The sequence below is a fragment of the Protomyces lactucae-debilis genome (assembly GCF_002105105.1).
Source record: "Protomyces lactucae-debilis strain 12-1054 chromosome Unknown BCR37scaffold_9, whole genome shotgun sequence".
Taxonomy (NCBI): Eukaryota; Fungi; Ascomycota; class Taphrinomycetes; order Taphrinales; family Protomycetaceae; genus Protomyces; species Protomyces lactucae-debilis.
Genome location: NW_024468001.1, coordinates 537,087 through 555,686, shown reverse-complemented (window position 1 = coordinate 555,686; position 18,600 = coordinate 537,087). Strand labels below are relative to the sequence as shown.

Genomic DNA, 18,600 nt, shown 5'->3' with positions numbered 1-18,600 from the left:
CTTGGCAGTCGCTCAGTTGGTAAGATTGACAGTTGAGCATAAGCAAGCATCTCTAACTTTCTAGGCCACGTCAGCACTTGCGGGTGATCTTTTCACTAATCCAATCGCAAAGGATGATCCAACACATCTTGTGAGCAAGGTTGTGGACAAGCCAGTCATCATGCCCACCAAGTTAGACAAGGAAGCCCTTGGCAAGCCCATCCAGACCAACAAGTTCTACGGCAACTTGATCGTGCCCAACAATACCTATCCTGTCTACCAGATGCCCTACACCCTCTTCTGGAACAAAACAGACTACGGCACTCTGTGTATCAGCCACACCGATCAGTCGGAACTCATCTTCGGTCCACCCGGAAAGCCAGTAACAAACTTCGATTCACCTGCGGACCGTTGTCCGATTGGCTTTGGCGCCAAAGAGCTGACCCATGAGCAAGACATGAAGGTGTCTAATCTGGGTATCGAATCCGTTGATGTCACATGGATGCCCAAGGAAGGCTCGGGATCTATGCACACGACTCTTGTGCCTGGTTCTGCCTTCATCACCATGGAGTACAGCAATCTGCAGCCTGTTTTCTTCTCTACCACCAACGATTTTACCGAAGTTGTTGCTGTCGATTGGAAGCCCTCACCTGCCTCTGCAAAAGACATCAAGGCATTCCACAAATTCCGCATCACCACTAGTCTGACAGATACTTGGCTTGTCTATGTATTCAACCAGGCCGGCACCGAGTTCCCCATCACTCAGACCACTAACGATGAGACGTCGCTCCTCGTCGGCCCGCCTGGCTTCAGCGGAATCATTCAGATGGCCCGCTTGCCCGGCAAACCAAAGCCAGCTCACAAGAGGAAGGGGCACAAGCATTCTGGTGGCAAACACGGTAAGACGAAACCTATTTCGACCACCTTATCGCTTCGCCCGCTTGCTCCGTTGCCTGTCGAAGCTGTTTACGACAAGCACGTGGGTACTTTCCCAACAACGCTACTCTTGGCTGGCAGCGTGACCGACAACCATGGCACGTATTCATTTGACTACAAACCGACTCAGCTTCTGGGCAATGAGTTGCTGACACTTCTTTATCCACACCAGCAAGATTCCATCAAGTTGGACAAGACTTACAGCACAGACCTCACGATGTCTTCAATCTCAAAGGGGATGATGAAGGGTTATGGTGGAAACCCTCTGGTTTTCGAGGAGACAGACTTGCCAATTGAGTACAGTTTCTTTGCACCACTCAAGGTGGATGGGTTCTCTGAAGATGTCAAAGCTCTTATCAGAGCAACAGCTGCTGATGACCTTACCCAGAACATCACTGCGCAGTCAAACCAAGAATTCTTTTATTTCGCAGCCAAGGCTATCGCAAAATTCGCTCAACTTTGTCTCGTCCAGAAAGAAGTCCTTGGAGAAGATCCCTCTGATTGCCTAGAAGGCGTGAAGGCAGCATTGGGACGCATCATCGATGGCACCAACGCCACTCCATTGGTCTACGACTCGACGTGGAAAGGTGTGATTTCAAGCTGTTTTCTGAAACAAAAGACACTTGATCTGCAACAAAGCTGTGATTTCGGCAATCCCACTTACAATGACCATCACTTCCATTTCGGCTACGTGCTGTATGCTGCGTCTCTTGTCGGACATCTTGACAGTTCGTGGCTCACCGAGAAAAACAAAGCCTTTATGAACATGTTGGCGCGAGACTATGCCAATCCATCCAGTAGCGACCCGAACTTTCCTCAACTCCGAGCATTCAGTCCGATGGATGCTCATGCTTGGGCCCACGGCTATGTCCCTGTCAAATACGGCAAGGATGAAGAGTCCACCTCGGAAGACTACAACTCGGTCTACGCCCTGAAGCTTTGGGGCCAGGTCATCAAGGACAAGGACATGGAGGACCGCGCGAACTTGATGCTTGCCATGATGAAACGTTCGATGCAAAGCTACATGTTGATGACCAAGGACAACAAGGTGCAACCAAAGAAGTTCATCCCCAATTTCGTTTCGGGTATCTTGTTTGAATCAAAAGTGTTCCACACGACATGGTTTGGCGATAAAATCGCTTATATTCATGGAATCCACGTCCTTCCAATGACCTCGCTCAGTTCATTCTTCCGTTCAGCCGAGTTTGTCCAACAGGAGTGGTCTGCCGTATTCAAAAATGTCTGGGAGACGTTTGAGGGCGGCTGGCGAGGTCTTGCCATGGCCAACTACGGCATCATTAAGCCGAAAGTCAGTTTTGAGTACTTTGCAGACGTCAAGTTCAACAAGGCGGCTTACATTGATGATGGAGCTACTCTTACCTGGTACCTGACTCTTGCTGCAGGTCGTGGTGGCGCAACAGGGTACAGTGACAAGAACCGCCTGAAGTACCTGAAGGACCTGCCACGCCCTACATCAACGCCAGAGCCAAAGCCAAAGCCAAAGCCGAAGCCGAAGAATCAGATTGGTGGCCAGACACCGCCTCCAAATTAGGCCTTGATCGCTTCTCCCATGATTTCACCACATGCGAGCCCTGCTGTCTACCTTACTTCATCAGCAACAATGGCCTCTCTTCATAGATTCCATCGTCATGCTCTTAAAGACGGATGCACTGGCGGGTTGCAGTGCGTCTATTTTCTACCGCTTCACACCTCGTAGCTCATTACTCTTCTCTTCTTTCTTTGGGCCTTGTCTTCCCTGCAATCAAGTGTATCTCAATTTGCGTGTGCTCCTGCCAACCCATCTCATTTTAGGGTTGAGCTCCTCCCGCCGCCTCTTGCTCTCGTCGCGACGACCTCGACTCACCCTTGCACCCAGTCATCGTCCTCAATCTGCTCAGCCATGCGCATCTCGAAGAAGCTCAAGCGTAATGAAGAGGACAATGCTCCCCCGAGCTACTCCTACGAGTTCTTTCCGCCAAAAACAAGCACAGGCATGCAAAACTTGTATGACCGCATTGAACGTATGGCCAACTGGGGCCCACCGCTCTTCGTCGATGTAACCTGGGGTGCCGGTGGACGGCTAGCAGAGCTGACCACGGAAATGGTGAGCACGACACAAGAGTTGTTCGGACTGGACACTTGCATGCACTTGATTTGCACAGGCATGCCTGCCGAAAAGGTTAAGGAGGCGCTCAAGGACGCCTACGACGCAGGTTGCCAGAACATTCTCGCACTTCGAGGCGATCCACCACGCGACAAGGAAAAGTGGGAAAAGACGGAAGGCGGTTTTGCTTACGCAACAGACTTGGTCAAGTATATCAGGAAGGAGTATGGTGATTACTTCGACATTGGCGTAGCAGGCTATTCTGAAGGACATCCAGAGTGTACAGACAAGGAGATGGGTCTGCACCACCTCAAGGAAAAGTGCGACGCAGGTGCGGACTTCATTGTGACGCAGATGTTCTACGACGTTGACGCATTCCTTGCTTGGGTACAACGGTGTCGCGACATGGGCATCACAGTTCCCATCATTCCCGGTGTGATGCCCATCTCTGGCTGGGACTCCTTCCTTCGACGAGCAAAATGGAGCAATGCGCACATCCCACAACATTTCATGGACGAACTCGAGCCGGTCAAGAATGACGATGCCGCTGTGCGCGACCGAGGCACCAAGCTGGTTGCAGAGATGTGTCAAACAATGCTTGATAATGGTATTCGCCACTTGCACTTCTACACAATGAACCTCGAAAAGGCTACACACATGATCATCGAGCGACTTGGCTTACTCAAGGACGTCAAGCCGCGCGAGATGCCGTGGCAGCGGTCATTGGGCCTCAATCGCAAGGACGAGAGCGTCAGGCCGATATTTTGGGCAAATAGACACAAGTCTTATATTGCTCGCACCAAAGAGTGGGATGAGTTTCCCAATGGTCGATGGGGTGATTCACGGTCACCGGCATTCGGTGAGCTAGAAAACTACCAAATTGGCTTGCGTGTCCCAGCATCGCAGGTTCCAGAGTTGTGGGGCACACCCGCCAGTGTTCAAGACGTGGCAGACCTCTTTGCGCGGTACTGCTTGGGTGAAGTCCCTTCCTTGCCGTGGTCCGAATCTGCACTTGCACCGGAAGCAAGCATCATTCAGCAAAATCTCGCCAGCATTAATCGCAAAGGCTACTTGACCATCAACTCACAGCCTGCCGTGAATGGCGCCAAGTCGAGTGATCCCTTGTACGGCTGGGGTCCAGCAAATGGCTATGTCTATCAAAAGGCATACCTAGAAATTTTTGTGCACCCAGACTTGCTGCCTCAATTCATCAAGCGCGTCGAGCAAGATCGTGCCAATACCTATTTTGCAGTCAACAAGCAAGGAGACTTGAAGACCAACACCAACAGCGACGGTCCCAATGCAGTGACGTGGGGAGTCTTTCCCGGTAAAGAAATCATTCAGCCAACCATTGTCGAGGCCATTTCGTTTTTGGCATGGAAAGATGAGGCGTATCGCCTTGGTCTCGACTGGGCCACGTCCTACGACGCCGACTCTCCAGCGCGCAAACTCTTGACTGGTATCATGGACACTTGGTACCTCTGTGTCTTGGTGAGCAATGACTTCCAAGACGATAATGCCCTTTTCACGCTCTTTGAGGACATGCGACCAGTCTCTTCCTTGAGCAAGGCTTGATCTTGTATGGGTGCAACCAAGACGCAGTCCTGTAAAGTAAAACGACCTTCATTCAACAGCGTTTTAGCATTGGCGATTGCACACAAAAGCTCTCAACGAGCATCTTCTACTTCTACTAGACCATAGAAACTGGATTCTTCTTTGTTCATGCTATAGATTCGCCTGTGGTGGATCGTCCTGCTTGTCCTGCTTCATCTCCGTGTCCTTGTCTTCCTCCTTTGTTTCTGATGCAGCCGGCGCAGCAGCCTGTGTCTCTGCCCTGAGTCTCGCCTGTTCATCTTCTAGCGACATGCGCAATGCCATGGCCAGCTCAGGATCCATGGCCGGGTCAACGCCAAATTCAAAGTCGTTGCCGCCACCACCGCCGCCTTCCTCGTCGCCTGCTCCTCCGTCGCCGCCTACAATCGCCGAACGTGCAATCCCATCCGATAGCAAGGAGACTCCAGCTGGTATCGTGACGAGATGTGAGTTGTCAGAGGAGCTAATAGCAGAGATGAAAGCCTCGAGTTTTGGCTGATTCTCTACATCTTCACCAAAATTGATGCAGTCCACAGCGATACTGTTCTTCTTCATCTTCTTGGCCAGCTTGACGAGTGCCGCTTGATCCTCTTGGATCGGTGAACAGACAAAGACAATGATGCGCTGGCGCTGGTTCTTGTTTTGTCTGTGCTTGAGGGCGAGTTGTCCGACCTGCAGTGCCGTCGTGAAGTGCGATGAGCCGTGAATCTTGGTCGAGTGAAGTGCCGAGAGCATCTTGCCAAAGTCATCCGTCAAGGTCACGAGTACATCAGGGCCCTGCCCACCCATGGTCATGAGCGCGACGGCTGATTCTGGGTTGGCATTGGTTTTGGCCTGGAAGAGCATGTGAACGGCGTCGCGCTGTGCGTCGTAGCGGGAAGGCGTGTAGTCGCCATTCTGCGCCCACTCGGAGTTGTCTACCACGAGCATCGTCGCTTCGAGCGTCATGTCTGCCTCGTCGTCTAGGCCTTGACTCTTGCAGCTTGGTGTTCGTGGTCGTGGTCGTGGACGCGTCATGAACCAGCACAAAATAGCACAGTCACAGCTTGCCATGCAGCCATGGTAGTCATCATAATATCGTATACATACTCAGTAGTCCACAGCCCATCCATTGTCCTTGAGGAAGGCCTCACACGCATCACGCAGCGCCAGGTTATCGAATATCTTGGCTGCAATCAAGGGCTGCCGTGTCAAGGGGTCGAATGGGTTCACCTTGAGGTGCTGCATGATGGCCGTCCGCTCATATGACCGGCCAGAGGGTGTCAGGACTGGATCCACAAAGGGGCCTAGGCTGATAGGACAGATGAGCCATTCCGGCACTTCCCTCACCGCATACCGCGTGTCGCTGCGTGCCAGCATTTCCTGCAGCTGCACCAGAGTCTGATCTGCCTCTGCAGTGATGGCCTCGCGCTGTTCCACGTCTTCCTCGCCAGCAACCTGCAGCCGCCATGCACGGTCGTGTTCCACCAGCTTGACCAGCTTTTGGCGCAACCCGGCATCTTGCTCGAGTCGCTTATGCTCCTGCCTCTCCCAGCGCATCTTGCGCGCCTCCAGCACCTTCTCATACATTTCAATGGCCGTCGGATTCTTCTCCCGTATTCCAATACGATAAGCCGCAACGAGCGACGTATACGCTTCGTTCGGGCGACCCAGGCGGAGTTGCGCTTGTCCTGTATACCATTTCGCCTTCATCACAGTGGCATCCAGCTCTGTCTTTGCATCGAGTACATGCTCACAGTCCTCAATCACCTTTTCAAGTTGTTCCTCTGACTCTGCAAGCCGTAGCCGGCAGAGCGCTCGATTGGTGAAGTAGGTGAGTATCCTGCCGCCACTTTTCGTGATGGCCTGGGTATAGGCTGTGAGGGCCTTTTCATAGTTACCCTCACGAAAGGCTGCATTGCCATCTAGCTTGTAGCCCTCTGCTGACTTGTAAGACTGGGCCATGCAGCGTCGGTGGAAGGAAGGGAGCGCATGGCTCGTGTAAGCCGGGGCAGTGTCGCTTTGTCATCATTTCGCAGAAGTTCAAGGAAGACTTCCTAAGACAAAGTCTTGTAAAGAGGACAAAGGGAAGAAGGCTGCCAAAGGAAATAGTTCTATGACTGCTCAGGCACCGTACTGAATCTCAAGACCCAGACTGAAGAGCTTGCGCTGCTTCAAGTCAAACTTGCCTCCAAAGTTGACGAGGAAGTGGCGCACTCTGCCTTCCCAGAGCAACCTGCCTTGCAACGAATTGCTGTGTATCGATGCTTTGATGAGCCCTGAGGGTCCCTCTTGTGTCAGAGGTGCAGGCAAGGCATGACTTGCATCAGGAGTCTCAAATCCAAGCGGTACTTCTCTCTTTTGCGTCTCCGATAAGACTGCAGGAACAGCACGCTGTGTAGGAAACTGCCAAATTTCTGCGCCGACAGACAAGTCGCTCTCGTAGCTGAAGATGTTGAAATCAAGCCTTGTTGCCAAGGTCGCTCTTTCCTTTTCCCGTGAAGATTTGATGGCATAAGTTGCACTCAAATGACCGACGAGTGGATTCAAGGTGAGTGTCATGGTAGTGGGAGGACCATGATAGGATGGCAGCGTCGCAAATCGCATGCCTGCTGAGAGACCGCCAGACTGGTGCAGTGCACCATAGTACACTTCAAAGCCAGCAGAAAATCGACCATACGTCGATAAAGGTGCATCTTTGGCTGGGCGAACAGCTGGTTCATCCGTGTGCATTGCAGACAAGACTTCAGCATCGTATCCCAAGTTGCGCATACATCGATATCCAATGAGTGCATCGTCTGTATTATAGACAAACTCATTACTGTACTTGCCATAGTCTTGTTGGTATTGCACAAAGACAGTCCCGCCATTGGGCATCTTACGATCACTCACAGCCGTCAGAATCATCTGCGAGACGGGCGATAGTCTCCGTGCATAAATGGCCTCTAGCTTACGATTGGGTAGTTGGAGTCTGCCAAAGAGGAGTGTATCTGCCACATCGACACGCTGTCCACGGTGCCATATTTCATTGTAGTGCGAGGGATCTCGTACTGCAGCACTTTTGATACGGGCATAGCTGTCTAGCAACGGAGGCAGCGGTATAGAACGCGTAGGGCCATAGCCCGAGATGGGCCTGGATGTATGGAGAAAGGAGATATCCCCACTGATCCCCGGGAAGATGGTCAATCGATGGGAGTTTGCAAAGTAACTAGAGGGCAAAGAAGTCAAGTTGAGCTGAATGCCCGTGGGTGTCTTGAAGTCGAGCAGTGCACTGGATGTGTGGAGCAGGCGGGAGTAGAAGTTTTCCTGGTCGAGGCCATACTGCTTGTTCCAGTGCTTCCAGATGAAGTCGGCGCTCATCCGCGTGCAGTCATAGCAGAGCAGAGTAGAGCAGAGTAGAGTAGAGCAGACTAGAGCAAACTAGAGCAAGCAGAGCAGAGCAGTAGACCTGGTCAATGGATGAGCTGCAATTGGCCGCACGAATTTTCATCGCAGCAGACAGCTCGCACGTCTACTCACCAGCTCACCTACTACCAGTGCTACCACAGCTCAGTGTCGGCCTGTCTCTGCAGCATGACCACAAGACACCTCGCTAGCACCATGTCACGGCAATTCCACACATCCCGTGCCCAGCTCAAGGAACTCAATGCGCACTCCAAGCACATCACCCAACCCAAATCACAAGGCGCCTCACAGGCCATGCTGTATGCAACTGGCCTCTCAGAGTCAGACATGTCCAAGGCACAGGTCGGTATTTCCAGTGTTTGGTATGAGGGCAATCCATGCAACATGCATCTCATGGATCTCGCAGCAGAAGTGAAGAAGGGCGTGCAGGACGCTGGCTTGATTGGGTATCGCTTCAATACGATTGGTGTCTCGGATGGTATCTCCATGGGAACAAAAGGCATGCGCTACTCATTGCAGTCGCGTGAAATCATTGCCGATTCTGTGGAAACTGTGATGGGCGGGCAACACTATGATGCCAATATTTCCTTGCCTGGTTGTGACAAGAACATGCCAGGTGTCATGATTGCCATGGGTCGTGTCAATAGACCGAGTATCATGGTCTATGGTGGTACCATCAAGGCCGGATGTGCCAAGACGCAGGGTAACAAGGACATCGACATCATCTCTGCTTTTCAAGCGTATGGCGAGTACATTAGTGGCAACATTGATGAATCGACACGCAAGGATATCATTCGTCATGCATGTCCTGGAGCAGGTGCGTGTGGTGGTATTTACACAGCCAACACCATGGCGAGTGCCGCTGAAGCCATGGGTATCTCTCTACCGGGCTCTTCCTCGACGCCTGCTGAATCACCGGAAAAGATGGCCGAGTGTCGTGCTGCGGGTGCAGCCATCAAGATTTTGCTGGAGCGTGACATCAAGCCGCGCGATATCATGACGCGTGCTGCCTTTGAGAATGCCATGGTATTGACGATGGCGATTGGTGGCTCGACCAATGCTGTGCTGCATCTGCTTGCCATTGCGCGAAGTATGGATGTGCAGCTGGATATTGGCGATTTCCAAAGTGTCTCTGATCGCATCCCCTTTTTGGCGGATATGAAGCCGTCTGGTAAGTATGTGATGGATGACTTGTTCAAGATTGGTGGCATTCCTGCAGTCATGAAGTACCTAATTCGCGAAGGTCTTATGGACGGCAGTATCATGACAGTCACTGGTAAGACACTCTCTGAGAACTTGGAAGAGGTCAAGGATTTGCCGGAGGGTCAGGACATCATTCGTCCCCTCTCGAATCCGATCAAGAAGACGGGTCATATTCAGATTTTGCGTGGTACGCTTGCCCCCGGTGGTTCGGTGGCCAAGATTACAGGCAAGGAAGGTCTCTCCTTCAAAGGCCCGGCGAAAGTGTTTGATGATGAAGACTTGTTCATTGAAGCACTCGAGCAAGGCAAATTCAAGAAGGGTGAAAAAGCAGTGGCTGTGATTCGGTATGAGGGCCCGAAGGGTGGTCCTGGTATGCCGGAGATGCTGAAGCCATCGAGTGCAATCATGGGCATGGGATTGGGCCAGGATGTGGCCTTGCTGACGGATGGTCGGTTCTCTGGTGGTTCGCATGGGTTCTTGATTGGACATATTGTGCCTGAAGCACAGGAAGGCGGGCCCATTGCACTTGTGGAGGATGGAGATGAGATTGAGATCAATGCAGAGAGCAAGGTGCTCAACCTGAATGTGGACGAGGAGGTGCTGGCTAGGCGGCGTGCTGCATGGACTGCACCTGCGTTGAAGTATACCCGGGGGACGCTGTACAAGTTTGCGAAGAACGTGTCGAATGCGAGCGAGGGGTGTGTGACGGATGCGTAGGCTGTCTGTATCTGTTCTGACCAAGCAATAGCAGCAATAGCTGTGAAGAAGTAGCAGAAATAGGCGTGAAGTAGTTGTGACTGCTGCGGGTGTGTCCGGCATCCCCGGCAGCCAATCAAATTTGCTTACACAATGGACTCTCTCCTACACTACACAGTCTACACTTACTCTGCTACTACTACTTGTTCTACACCAACATCCCCAATGCTAGCCCGTTCAAGAGCCCTCCCAGCCTACAAGGCACTCACACGCTCCATCGCCTCATCTCCAGCTGCACGCGCATCCGTGGCCACCTCAGAGCAGGCACCCCGCACACAGAAGGAGCCAAAGATGAAGAAGTTCCACATCTACAGGCACGTCCAGCGCTACTAGACTACCTTATTTAGCTTGCTAACAACCACAGATGGTCACCAGACACGCCCGAGGAGAAGCCGCGCATGCAAGAGTACAATCTTGACCTCAACAAGTGTGGTCCCATGGTCCTCGATGCCATCATCAAGATCAAGAACGACCTCGACCCAACCCTCACCTTCCGCAGGTCGTGTCGTGAAGGTATTTGTGGCTCGTGTGCCATGAACATCGATGGACAAAACACCTTGGCATGTCTTTGCCGCATCAACCCAGACAAGGAGACCAAGATTTACCCGCTTCCTCACACGTACGTCGTCAAGGATATCGTTCCTGACTTGACACAGTTCTACAAGCAGTACAAGGCCATCAAGCCATACCTCCAGCGCAACGAAGGTGATTTCCCAGCAGACGGCACTGAGATTCGTCAGAGCAAGGAAGACCGTCGTAAGCTCGATGGCTTGTACGAGTGTATCCTCTGTGCATGCTGCTCCACCTCTTGTCCGAGTTACTGGTGGAACTCCGAGGAGTACTTGGGTCCTGCCGTGCTGATGCAGGCATACAGGTGGTTGATTGACTCGCGTGACCAGCGTGGTCAGGAGCGTCGTGATATGCTACAAAACAGCATGTCCCTCTACCGCTGCCACACCATCATGAACTGTGCGCGAACCTGCCCCAAGGGTCTCAACCCGGGTCTCGGCATAGCCAACATCAAGAAGATGCTCGTTGCAAAGAACTAGAACAGCTCGTGCGATAGTTTATGGAAGGATCATAGGAAAGTCTGTTTAGTATCTGCTTCTACGTCACCTACCGCCGTCGTCGTGATGTCGGCGCCTGCTGCTTCTTACAGGCATCGCAGTACCAGCTCCCCTTGGGCGGTGCCGTCAAGTTGACACACGCAAGATGGAACCATTCCCGCTCACACTCGTCTCCATCACACGCGACCATTTCGCCATACGAGACTTGGTTGCAGTAGCAGTATGTCGGTTCATCTTCATTCGCCGCTGCTGCCGCTGCTTGTGCTGCCGCTTGTGCTGCTGCTGCTGCCGCTGCTGAGAGTTTCCCACTCGGTGCAGAAGGGGACATACTGCGCCGTCTTGGCTTCGACTGTCTCCCATGCCGAGAGAACACAGGCTGCGGCGTCGTCGTCTCATCGCGTGACGCAGGCGCATGGAACGTCGCTTGAGCAGGCAGCACACCATGACTATGTGCTAGACTGGATGCTGCTTGCGCTTGAACCGCCGCCGCCGCCGCCGCCGCAGCTGCAGCAGCCATGGCTCGAGCGCTCTGTCCCTGTGGCTTCTTGGGTGTCTCTACACGCTTCGGTGCATTTCGCATAGCACTGGCAACGGTTGTGATTTGAGGCGGCGGACTACCCTCCCTGATGCGCCTGGGTATTTCCTGCTCAATCAAGTGGTAGTCTCGCTCAATACGCAGCATGTGCTTCTGCACGGTATCGGCTGCTGTACTGGCAACAGAGACCTTTTCATCACTATACGCAAAACCTTGCATGATGAGCTCCTTGATGCGCGTGAGTTGTTCATACGCAGCAGGTGTCGCGTCTTGCGCAACAGGTAGCGCATCCATAAAGAATCGGATCTCAGAGATGAGGGATTGCTGGAGCGCGAGTGTCTTGGACTCTACTTCGCGGAGGAGGGTGAAGTTGCGCACGAGGTCTGCTGGGAGTGCCTCGATGGCGTCTGTGAAGTCGTTGAGGGCTGCATATGCCATGTAGCTGGCTATAGACTGTAGCTATAGTATGTACAGAGTATAGTCTATAGACTGTAGAGTATAGAAGCCTGCCAGGGTTAGAATCGCCGCAGAAAAGATCAAGAGCAAGAGACAGCGACACAAAGCAGCAGCTACTCCCTCTAGCCATGTCCACGACATGCAGGTACTACGAGAACAAGCTCCCAGACGTCGAAGAACTCACCGTCGTCAATGTCAGGCAAATCGCGGAAATGGGCGCATACGTGCGTCTCCTCGAGTACGACAATATCGAAGGCATGATTCTCCTCTCTGAGCTATCCCGAAGGCGTATTCGCTCCATCCAGAAGCTCATCCGAGTGGGCAGGAACGAAGTCGTGGTGGTATTGCGTGTCGACAAGGAAAAGGGCTACATCGATCTCTCCAAACGGCGTGTCTCTCCAGAAGACATTGCAAAGTGTGAAGACCGCTACAACAAGTCCAAGTCTGTCCACTCCATCATGCGCAATATCGCAGACAAGCACAGCTTGGTGCTGGAAGAACTCTACCAAGCTGTCGGATGGCCCCTGTACAAAAAGTACACACACGCCTATGATGCCTTCAAACTCGCCATCACTCAACCAGACCAAGTCTTTCAGGGCATTCAATTCCCATCGGATGATGTTCGCAAAGATTTGCTCGCCCAGATCGCTCGGCGGTTGACGCCCCAGGCCATCAAAATCCGTGCGGATATCGAGGTGACCTGCTTTGGCTATGAAGGCATTGAGGCGATCCGCACAGCCTTGCGCAAGGGTGAGAAGACGACGCACCCAGATGAGAAGGAAACGGGTGTACAAGTGAAACTCGTGGCTGCACCCCTCTTTGTTGTGCTCACAAACGCACTCGACAAGACCATTGGCGTGCAGCTGCTCGAATCGGCCATTGAGGAGATTCGGAAGAGTATCGAGGAGCAAGGCGGACATCTCGTTGTCAAGATGAAGCCAAAGGCACAATCCGATGCGGATGAGCTCGAGTTGCAGCAGCTCATGGCCAAGGCGGAGCAAGACAACTTGGAGGTCTCGGGAGATGAGAATAGCGACTCGGAAGAGTCAGATGCATAAATCTGTTATCGTGCATCTTTCAGCATGTCCAGCATCAAGGCTCCTGGTCGTTTAAGCATTAGACTTATAGTTCAAGGCAGTCTCTTCATTGTGAACTCTATAGTTTCAGTGGCTTTCATTCAACTATATCTGAGGCTCGCTATGCTATGCTTGTATCCATCAATGACAAAGTGTAATTTGCAATGCACCCTGATGTTGCATCTGCTGGCAGAGTCTCCAACGACTTGCAAAGAGGGAGGCATGAGCATAGGACGGCAGGCATTTTTCGCTCACTGCATCCTTCTGGCCTTTTTCTGTCGGGTGCCCCCAATCTGGCATGTTTAGCTCGGCACCCTCGTGCTCTTCATCCATCACGTTTACCGATAAAGTGCTGGATTGTTTTTCAGTCTGTGGTCTCTCGGCAAGGCGTTCATCTTGTCGCAACCCAGCGTTTTGTGCTTCGAGAGAGTCTCCAAGACAATCAGGCATGTCAGTCTCTTCATCAAAATCAAATTCATCTGCGCATGCGAGGAAAGGAGTGGAGTTCAGCTGGGGGAAGGCGATGGGTAGAAGCGATAGAGGAGCCAATGTTGCGTTTTGTTCATGGAGGTCGTCCGTACTAGGCTGGCGTTCGCCTTCAGTCTGTTCAGCCTTCTTGAGCCAAGGGATGTCAAAGTCATACTCGTCATCGTCTTCCATATCTGCCCACGACGTGCTTCTTTCATGTATACTACCTGTTTCAATACTTGAGAGAGGTTCAGAAGGAAAGAGAGGCACGGCCTCATCGTCAGCATCAGTCCAGTACGCTTTGCCACGCAAGGCAGCACATTGTCGACGGATAGGAGGCACCTCTGCTCTTGCCTCAAACGTCTTTTGAGGGTGGCGGATGGCCCAGATCTTGGCATCATGAGTCGCATCCTGGTACTCGGCCAGCTCTTCGATGATTGCCACGCGTGCGGTGCACAAGTAGGCTGCTGAAGAGATGTCGACCAAGACATCTTGAACAGCGACGTCCTTGCTCTTAAGCTCTTCTTCAGCCTGTGAGCTTGCGCAGGAGTGAAGCTCGATTGGAGCTTGTTTTGAAATGGCGACGGACTTGCCTTGTATGCAAGAGATTTGAGCTTCGCTCTTGATAGTTGAGGCTTTGGTTTCCCAAGGAATGTCAAACGCCTCTTCCTCTTCCTCATCCATCATGTCCGCCCAAGACGAAGAGCGCGGGCTGTCAATACTCGACGACAGCGAATCTTCCGTAGCTGAGAGTGGTTCGGTTTCGCTTGCAATAACGACTGAGGACGACTGATGACTGGAGTGTACACCGTGCGCGACTTGAAGACTGCTGCGACGCTCTGGAGATGGAGAACAGGTGATGACTTTGGTACAAGACATTTGTTTGAGAGATGGACCCTTGAGCTGCGAAGGTATTCAAAAGAATGATCCCTGCGAGTTGTGGGTAAGGAAGAAAAAGTGAGGACCATTCGACAGGATCTGGGGTTCTACTTATGCTTTCGAAGGGCAATAAGCTGATGATGAGTCAAGCTGGTGTGATGGCTCTTCGTGAGTCATACGGGCGGCAATTGTGGCAATGAGGCTGATGTCATTGAGTCATACAGCATATCCATGAACTCGCAGAAGGATGTGCGCAGAGAGAGACACCAGCGTAGATAGAGACAGGAAGGTGAGGCATGAAGCTAGGCTTGTGATCTATACCCTCTGCCATACAGGTACGTAGCCCGAGAGAGCTGGCAGCCCGGGATATGAGATCAGCTCAGACTGTTTTCTCTTGAGCTTCAGAAGGACACCACAGACTCACAGGAGAAGATACGCAGGCAAGACGGCAGCTTCATCAAAGTAGCTGGAATCAGTCTCTGCATTGACTCTGCATGTTGGCAGTCCATCTGGTCACGTGCCCTGGGACGCGCCTTGATGCGAACACGTCGCAGCTCATTACGACACATTCACTGCTTGACCGCTTCACCGCTTGACCAGCTGGCGGCCCTTCACAGCACAGCATCCAGGCAGTCAGTATGAGGATGCCTGCGCCCCTCAAGTGGGCAGCAGCGGTGTTCCTGGGTGCAAACGCACTCACCTCCGTCCCGCAACACTGGCAAATCACCAATGCCCTGCGGACAATCGGTCTGACGCACTCCTTTGTCACAGAGCAGGTCGCCGTTATCATTGAAAATATCTCTTCAAAGCCCCAGACGGTCTTCTACGTGCCGCTCGCCGCTACGGGCAGTCATTTGGAGGCAAAAGTCAAGACAAAGACCGCGTCCACTGATCTGGCAGACAACCTCCTGGTCAACAAGGATGAGCAGCATTGGGCCATTGAGCTTCCCTCTGCATTGCCAGCTGGACAGAAAATCACTCTGTCCTTGTCGTCCTCCAGGCTCCACAAGCTCAAGCCAAAGCCTTCGACCATGGACCAAACGGGCAAGCAGTTCTTGGAGTACACGTTTGAAACCAGAGTCTCAAGCCCATACAAGACACTAAAGCAAAAGACAAAGCTGAAGTTACCGAATGGCAACATCAAGGAACACACTGGTGGTGGCGAGGTCTCTGACAGCACAGTGTCGTATGGCCCATACGAGCACGATAGCTCTAGCGCCGCAGACGAGGTTGCAAAGATCCGATTTGAGCACACAGCTCCTCTCACAGTGGTCAAGTACTTTGAACGCGATATTGATGTATCGCACTGGGGTGGTAACATCGCTTTTGAAGATCGCTACTCTGTGACAAACGACGCAGCTCGCCTTCGCAAGCAATTCGACCGTATTGAGTTCTCTAGCAGACAGCGACCTGGACCCTCTTCTGCAATCAAGGCAATGGCATTCAAGCTTCCAAAAGGCACGCGCGATGTCTACTACACAGATGAGATTGGCAATGTCTCTACCTCGCGCTTCCGCAAAAACAAATTTGACGCACAGCTCGAAATCACACCGCGCTATCCCATCTTTGGCAACTGGAACTACACGTTCACTCTTGGCTGGAACAATAACCTTGGCCGCTTCATGACAAAGTCTGGCAATCAGCACTATCTCCGTGTGCCATTCATGGAGGGCGTCGACAATGTTGCATACGACGACGTACTTGTCAAGGTCATCTTGCCAGAAGGCGCCAAAATCAAACAGATTGAGACGTACGTGCCACACAGCAAGGAGACCCGTGGCGTCAAGAAGACTTTTATGGATACTGTTGGTAGGACTGTGGTTGCCTTTGAAGCAAGTGACTTGACCGATGACCTAGCTCGTAGGGAGCTGCTCATTGCATATGAGTACACGACGGCAGATCATCTACGCAAACCGCTTGTGGTCACTTTGGCTATTGGTGCCATCTTTGCTCTGAGCATCGTGGCCAACAAAATCTTATAGACTTTCTAGCCATTGATCAGCGACTTTTGTGTCGACTTTTTCAATTGATTCTCCAGATAGATGATGAATGCTACCGTCAATACATCGGGATGTGGAATTCCATCTGATCGTTCCGTATCTGGAAGCTTGGCCCTCTAGAACCTGAGCCTCGAGCGCTTCGTCTTCATGACTCAGATTAAACACATGAGCTGTGACCCTCTAGAGCCTGAGCCTCGAGCGCTTCGTCCTCATGACTCAGGTTGATCACATCACCTGTTCATGCGTCATGACACGTCTACATGCGCGATTGCTCAGCCTTTTAGGCTCGTTGTCTCGATCCTCTCACTGTGTCTCTTGTCAAGCTGAAGACATCTTACAATATGGCCAACCAAAGAGCTGAGCGTTCTTGCGCGCTTGACTGCAACGTCAGTGCGCGTGCTCATCCGGAGCCCGTCGTCGTGACCAGGGCCTGCTGCTCGCCATTTACTCGATCTTATCCAGAGTCGACTGACTCCACGTCTCGCTTTTTCATGCGCATCAGAGCTGCCCAAGATGCACTTTACGCCAAAGCCAAGCAAATGAAAGAGTATGCTGTCTCAGATATGCACCCAGAGCCCATCGTGCTCACCCAATGCTCTAGTCGTTACAGCTTCGGCAAAAGCCAGCTAGACGTCGAGATTGAGATTCTTCCAACCGATCTTGATGCGAGCGCAGCGCGTATCCCTTGTGGATTTTCGGTCTTCAAAGCCTCGATATGCGAGCCGACCGAGAATGAGCTCAAGATCAATGCAGTTCGTGCTGCTATGCTCATTGCGCCAGTCCGCCGCCGCCGTCGTTCGGCTATGCCGCTCAGACCCCAGAGCGACAGTCTCAACGATGATGTGCTCGCCGACGATCTTGAGCGTCGACCTCCACCCATAACCATGTGGACACAAATACCAGTCCCGCATACCCAATCTGGTACAAAGTCTTTGAAAAGCGCCATCATGTCGTGGTGGAACTCTTATTCTCCATTCAATGATTACGCATGGTTTCAGGGATTTCGGTCGAAGCGACCTCAGCCGACTCAAGTACGCGGGAGTCTGGCATGCGTGCTCCGTGGCGTTGAGAATATTCGCGCTTTACAAGGTGCCTGGATCGGTCACTATGTCGAGGTCGAAGTCCAAGTGGCGGCGCAGAGTTGGCTATGCGTTATTCAAGTGGAATGTCCTATCAATTTGGTCAAAGATGTCGTCCAGCAAGGGGTCCTGAAACCACCCGTTGTTCGCGCCGGACGGCAACCGATCGAGTGGCGTTACATGAATTCATGTGTTACGCTGGGAACAGAGCTTCTGCCCGAATTTGAACCCTCGAGGCCGGCTACGATCTTGCAAAAAATGATCAAGGTCGTCAAGGCTTTTCAACGTCTTGGGTGTTTTTCAGAAGGCAACTCAAACTCTGAACGCAACCACTCGAGGCACCAGCAAATCAAAGACCTCTAGACCGCTTTATTAAGATATCCTATATTCCGATTTGCTTGTTCCATGCCTCTCGATATTCAAAATGATGATGTTGATTGAGCACATGTCTGGTCACGGTGCCGACAGTGCCGAGCCAGAGTTTGCGAAATCATAAAGCTTCTTTTGATGCATTGGGAACACACTCTTCATGACTGGAAGACAGTATCCCGGCAACCTAGCTGTCAAGTTGTCGCACTTCTTCTCATGATCAAGAAGCTAGATTCGCTCTTTCTTGAGATCGTCAACCCTAAACCGTGAAACCAATAGGTCCAAGGGCAGGTCATGTGTGGGGTGCTAGCGATATATGCGTTCTTGTTACGATCCAAATACAACACAACAGCAACAAGCGCTGATTGCCCTTTTGCCACTCTAGAACCAAATGCTTAGAAGGTCTTAGTGGTCGGCTGAAGGCAGGTTGTTACCGACATCTGAACATTTGTCATGTCAAGCGTCCTGGGACCTGTAGGGCTAATCCACTTCCTCGTACTGCCAGCGCCCTCGATATCTGCAAGAGCACAGCAATTGCATACGAAGAGAGCCCTTCACCACTCATGTCACGTACTGCAAGGATATTCCCATGCTCACGCCACTCTCCTTGATAAACTTTCCGCACTCACCTAGCTCGAAAGCTCACAGAAGGCGGTCAGACTGCAATTTCATCATTGATAGTTTGAAGAATCTGGCGCAGCGAGCAGCTCAGGAGC

General features: G+C 52.1%; 11 protein-coding genes across 11 annotated transcripts; 7 read left to right on the top strand and 4 right to left on the bottom strand.

Annotated features, from left to right (window-relative positions):
• Positions 1-68: 68 nt before the first annotated feature.
• Positions 69-2,628, top strand: BCR37DRAFT_379733 (endo-1,3(4)-beta-glucanase). The gene has a single exon (XM_040869326.1). The coding sequence runs from the start codon at positions 161-163 to the stop codon at positions 2,465-2,467; it is 2,307 nt and encodes a 768-aa protein (XP_040725575.1). The 5' UTR covers positions 69-160; the 3' UTR covers positions 2,468-2,628.
• A 151-nt stretch (positions 2,629-2,779) lies between these two features.
• Positions 2,780-4,728, top strand: BCR37DRAFT_379731 (methylenetetrahydrofolate reductase-domain-containing protein). The gene has a single exon (XM_040869325.1). It carries the CDS (start codon positions 2,816-2,818, stop codon positions 4,592-4,594), a length of 1,779 nt encoding a protein of 592 aa, XP_040725574.1. The 5' UTR covers positions 2,780-2,815; the 3' UTR covers positions 4,595-4,728.
• Positions 4,729-4,849: 121 nt separating this feature from the next.
• On the bottom strand, positions 4,850-5,560 carry BCR37DRAFT_337753 (uncharacterized protein; the record flags this gene model as incomplete). Its single annotated transcript, XM_040867277.1, has 1 exon — positions 4,850-5,560. A coding segment is annotated over one exon (711 nt), but the record flags the coding sequence as incomplete, so codon positions are not given.
• A 141-nt stretch (positions 5,561-5,701) lies between these two features.
• Positions 5,702-6,556, bottom strand: BCR37DRAFT_392903 (uncharacterized protein; the record flags this gene model as incomplete). Its single annotated transcript, XM_040871222.1, has 1 exon — positions 5,702-6,556. The coding sequence occupies one exon, from the start codon at positions 6,554-6,556 to the stop codon at positions 5,702-5,704; it is 855 nt and encodes a 284-aa protein (XP_040725572.1).
• Positions 6,268-7,951, bottom strand: BCR37DRAFT_408905 (mitochondrial distribution and morphology protein 10; the record flags this gene model as incomplete). The annotated part of the gene is made up of 2 exons (XM_040872146.1): positions 6,268-6,942; positions 6,985-7,951. 2 exons carry the CDS (start codon positions 7,949-7,951, stop codon positions 6,716-6,718), a joined length of 1,194 nt encoding a protein of 397 aa, XP_040725571.1. The 3' UTR covers positions 6,268-6,715.
• BCR37DRAFT_379726 (dihydroxy-acid/6-phosphogluconate dehydratase) lies at positions 7,939-10,047 on the top strand. The gene has a single exon (XM_040869324.1). It carries the CDS (start codon positions 8,051-8,053, stop codon positions 9,914-9,916), a length of 1,866 nt encoding a protein of 621 aa, XP_040725570.1. The 5' UTR covers positions 7,939-8,050; the 3' UTR covers positions 9,917-10,047.
• A 199-nt stretch (positions 10,048-10,246) lies between these two features.
• Positions 10,247-11,004, top strand: BCR37DRAFT_402704 (alpha-helical ferredoxin; the record flags this gene model as incomplete). Its single annotated transcript, XM_040871930.1, has 2 exons — positions 10,247-10,269; positions 10,320-11,004. The coding sequence occupies 2 exons, from the start codon at positions 10,247-10,249 to the stop codon at positions 11,002-11,004; spliced, it is 708 nt and encodes a 235-aa protein (XP_040725569.1).
• Positions 10,945-12,089, bottom strand: BCR37DRAFT_319093 (uncharacterized protein). Its single transcript, XM_040866984.1, has one exon. It carries the CDS (start codon positions 11,993-11,995, stop codon positions 11,072-11,074), a length of 924 nt encoding a protein of 307 aa, XP_040725568.1. The 5' UTR covers positions 11,996-12,089; the 3' UTR covers positions 10,945-11,071.
• Positions 11,722-13,211, top strand: BCR37DRAFT_379724 (eukaryotic translation initiation factor 2 subunit alpha). Its single transcript, XM_040869323.1, has one exon. It carries the CDS (start codon positions 12,142-12,144, stop codon positions 13,069-13,071), a length of 930 nt encoding a protein of 309 aa, XP_040725567.1. The 5' UTR covers positions 11,722-12,141; the 3' UTR covers positions 13,072-13,211.
• Positions 13,212-14,992: 1,781 nt separating this feature from the next.
• Positions 14,993-16,598, top strand: BCR37DRAFT_319017 (Ribophorin I). The gene has a single exon (XM_040866980.1). It carries the CDS (start codon positions 15,075-15,077, stop codon positions 16,416-16,418), a length of 1,344 nt encoding a protein of 447 aa, XP_040725566.1. The 5' UTR covers positions 14,993-15,074; the 3' UTR covers positions 16,419-16,598.
• On the top strand, positions 16,545-18,370 carry BCR37DRAFT_319773 (uncharacterized protein). Its single transcript, XM_040866986.1, has one exon. It carries the CDS (start codon positions 16,778-16,780, stop codon positions 17,876-17,878), a length of 1,101 nt encoding a protein of 366 aa, XP_040725565.1. The 5' UTR covers positions 16,545-16,777; the 3' UTR covers positions 17,879-18,370.
• Positions 18,371-18,600: the final 230 nt, after the last annotated feature.

Coding starts and splice junctions, on each gene's coding strand:
- BCR37DRAFT_319093 (XM_040866984.1), bottom strand. CDS start 11,995: ATGGCATATGCAGCCCTCAACGACTTCACAGACGCCATCGAGGCACTC.
- BCR37DRAFT_379724 (XM_040869323.1), top strand. CDS start 12,142: ATGTCCACGACATGCAGGTACTACGAGAACAAGCTCCCAGACGTCGAA.
- BCR37DRAFT_379733 (XM_040869326.1), top strand. CDS start 161: ATGCCCACCAAGTTAGACAAGGAAGCCCTTGGCAAGCCCATCCAGACC.
- BCR37DRAFT_319017 (XM_040866980.1), top strand. CDS start 15,075: ATGAGGATGCCTGCGCCCCTCAAGTGGGCAGCAGCGGTGTTCCTGGGT.
- BCR37DRAFT_379726 (XM_040869324.1), top strand. CDS start 8,051: ATGAGCTGCAATTGGCCGCACGAATTTTCATCGCAGCAGACAGCTCGC.
- BCR37DRAFT_319773 (XM_040866986.1), top strand. CDS start 16,778: ATGGCCAACCAAAGAGCTGAGCGTTCTTGCGCGCTTGACTGCAACGTC.
- BCR37DRAFT_379731 (XM_040869325.1), top strand. CDS start 2,816: ATGCGCATCTCGAAGAAGCTCAAGCGTAATGAAGAGGACAATGCTCCC.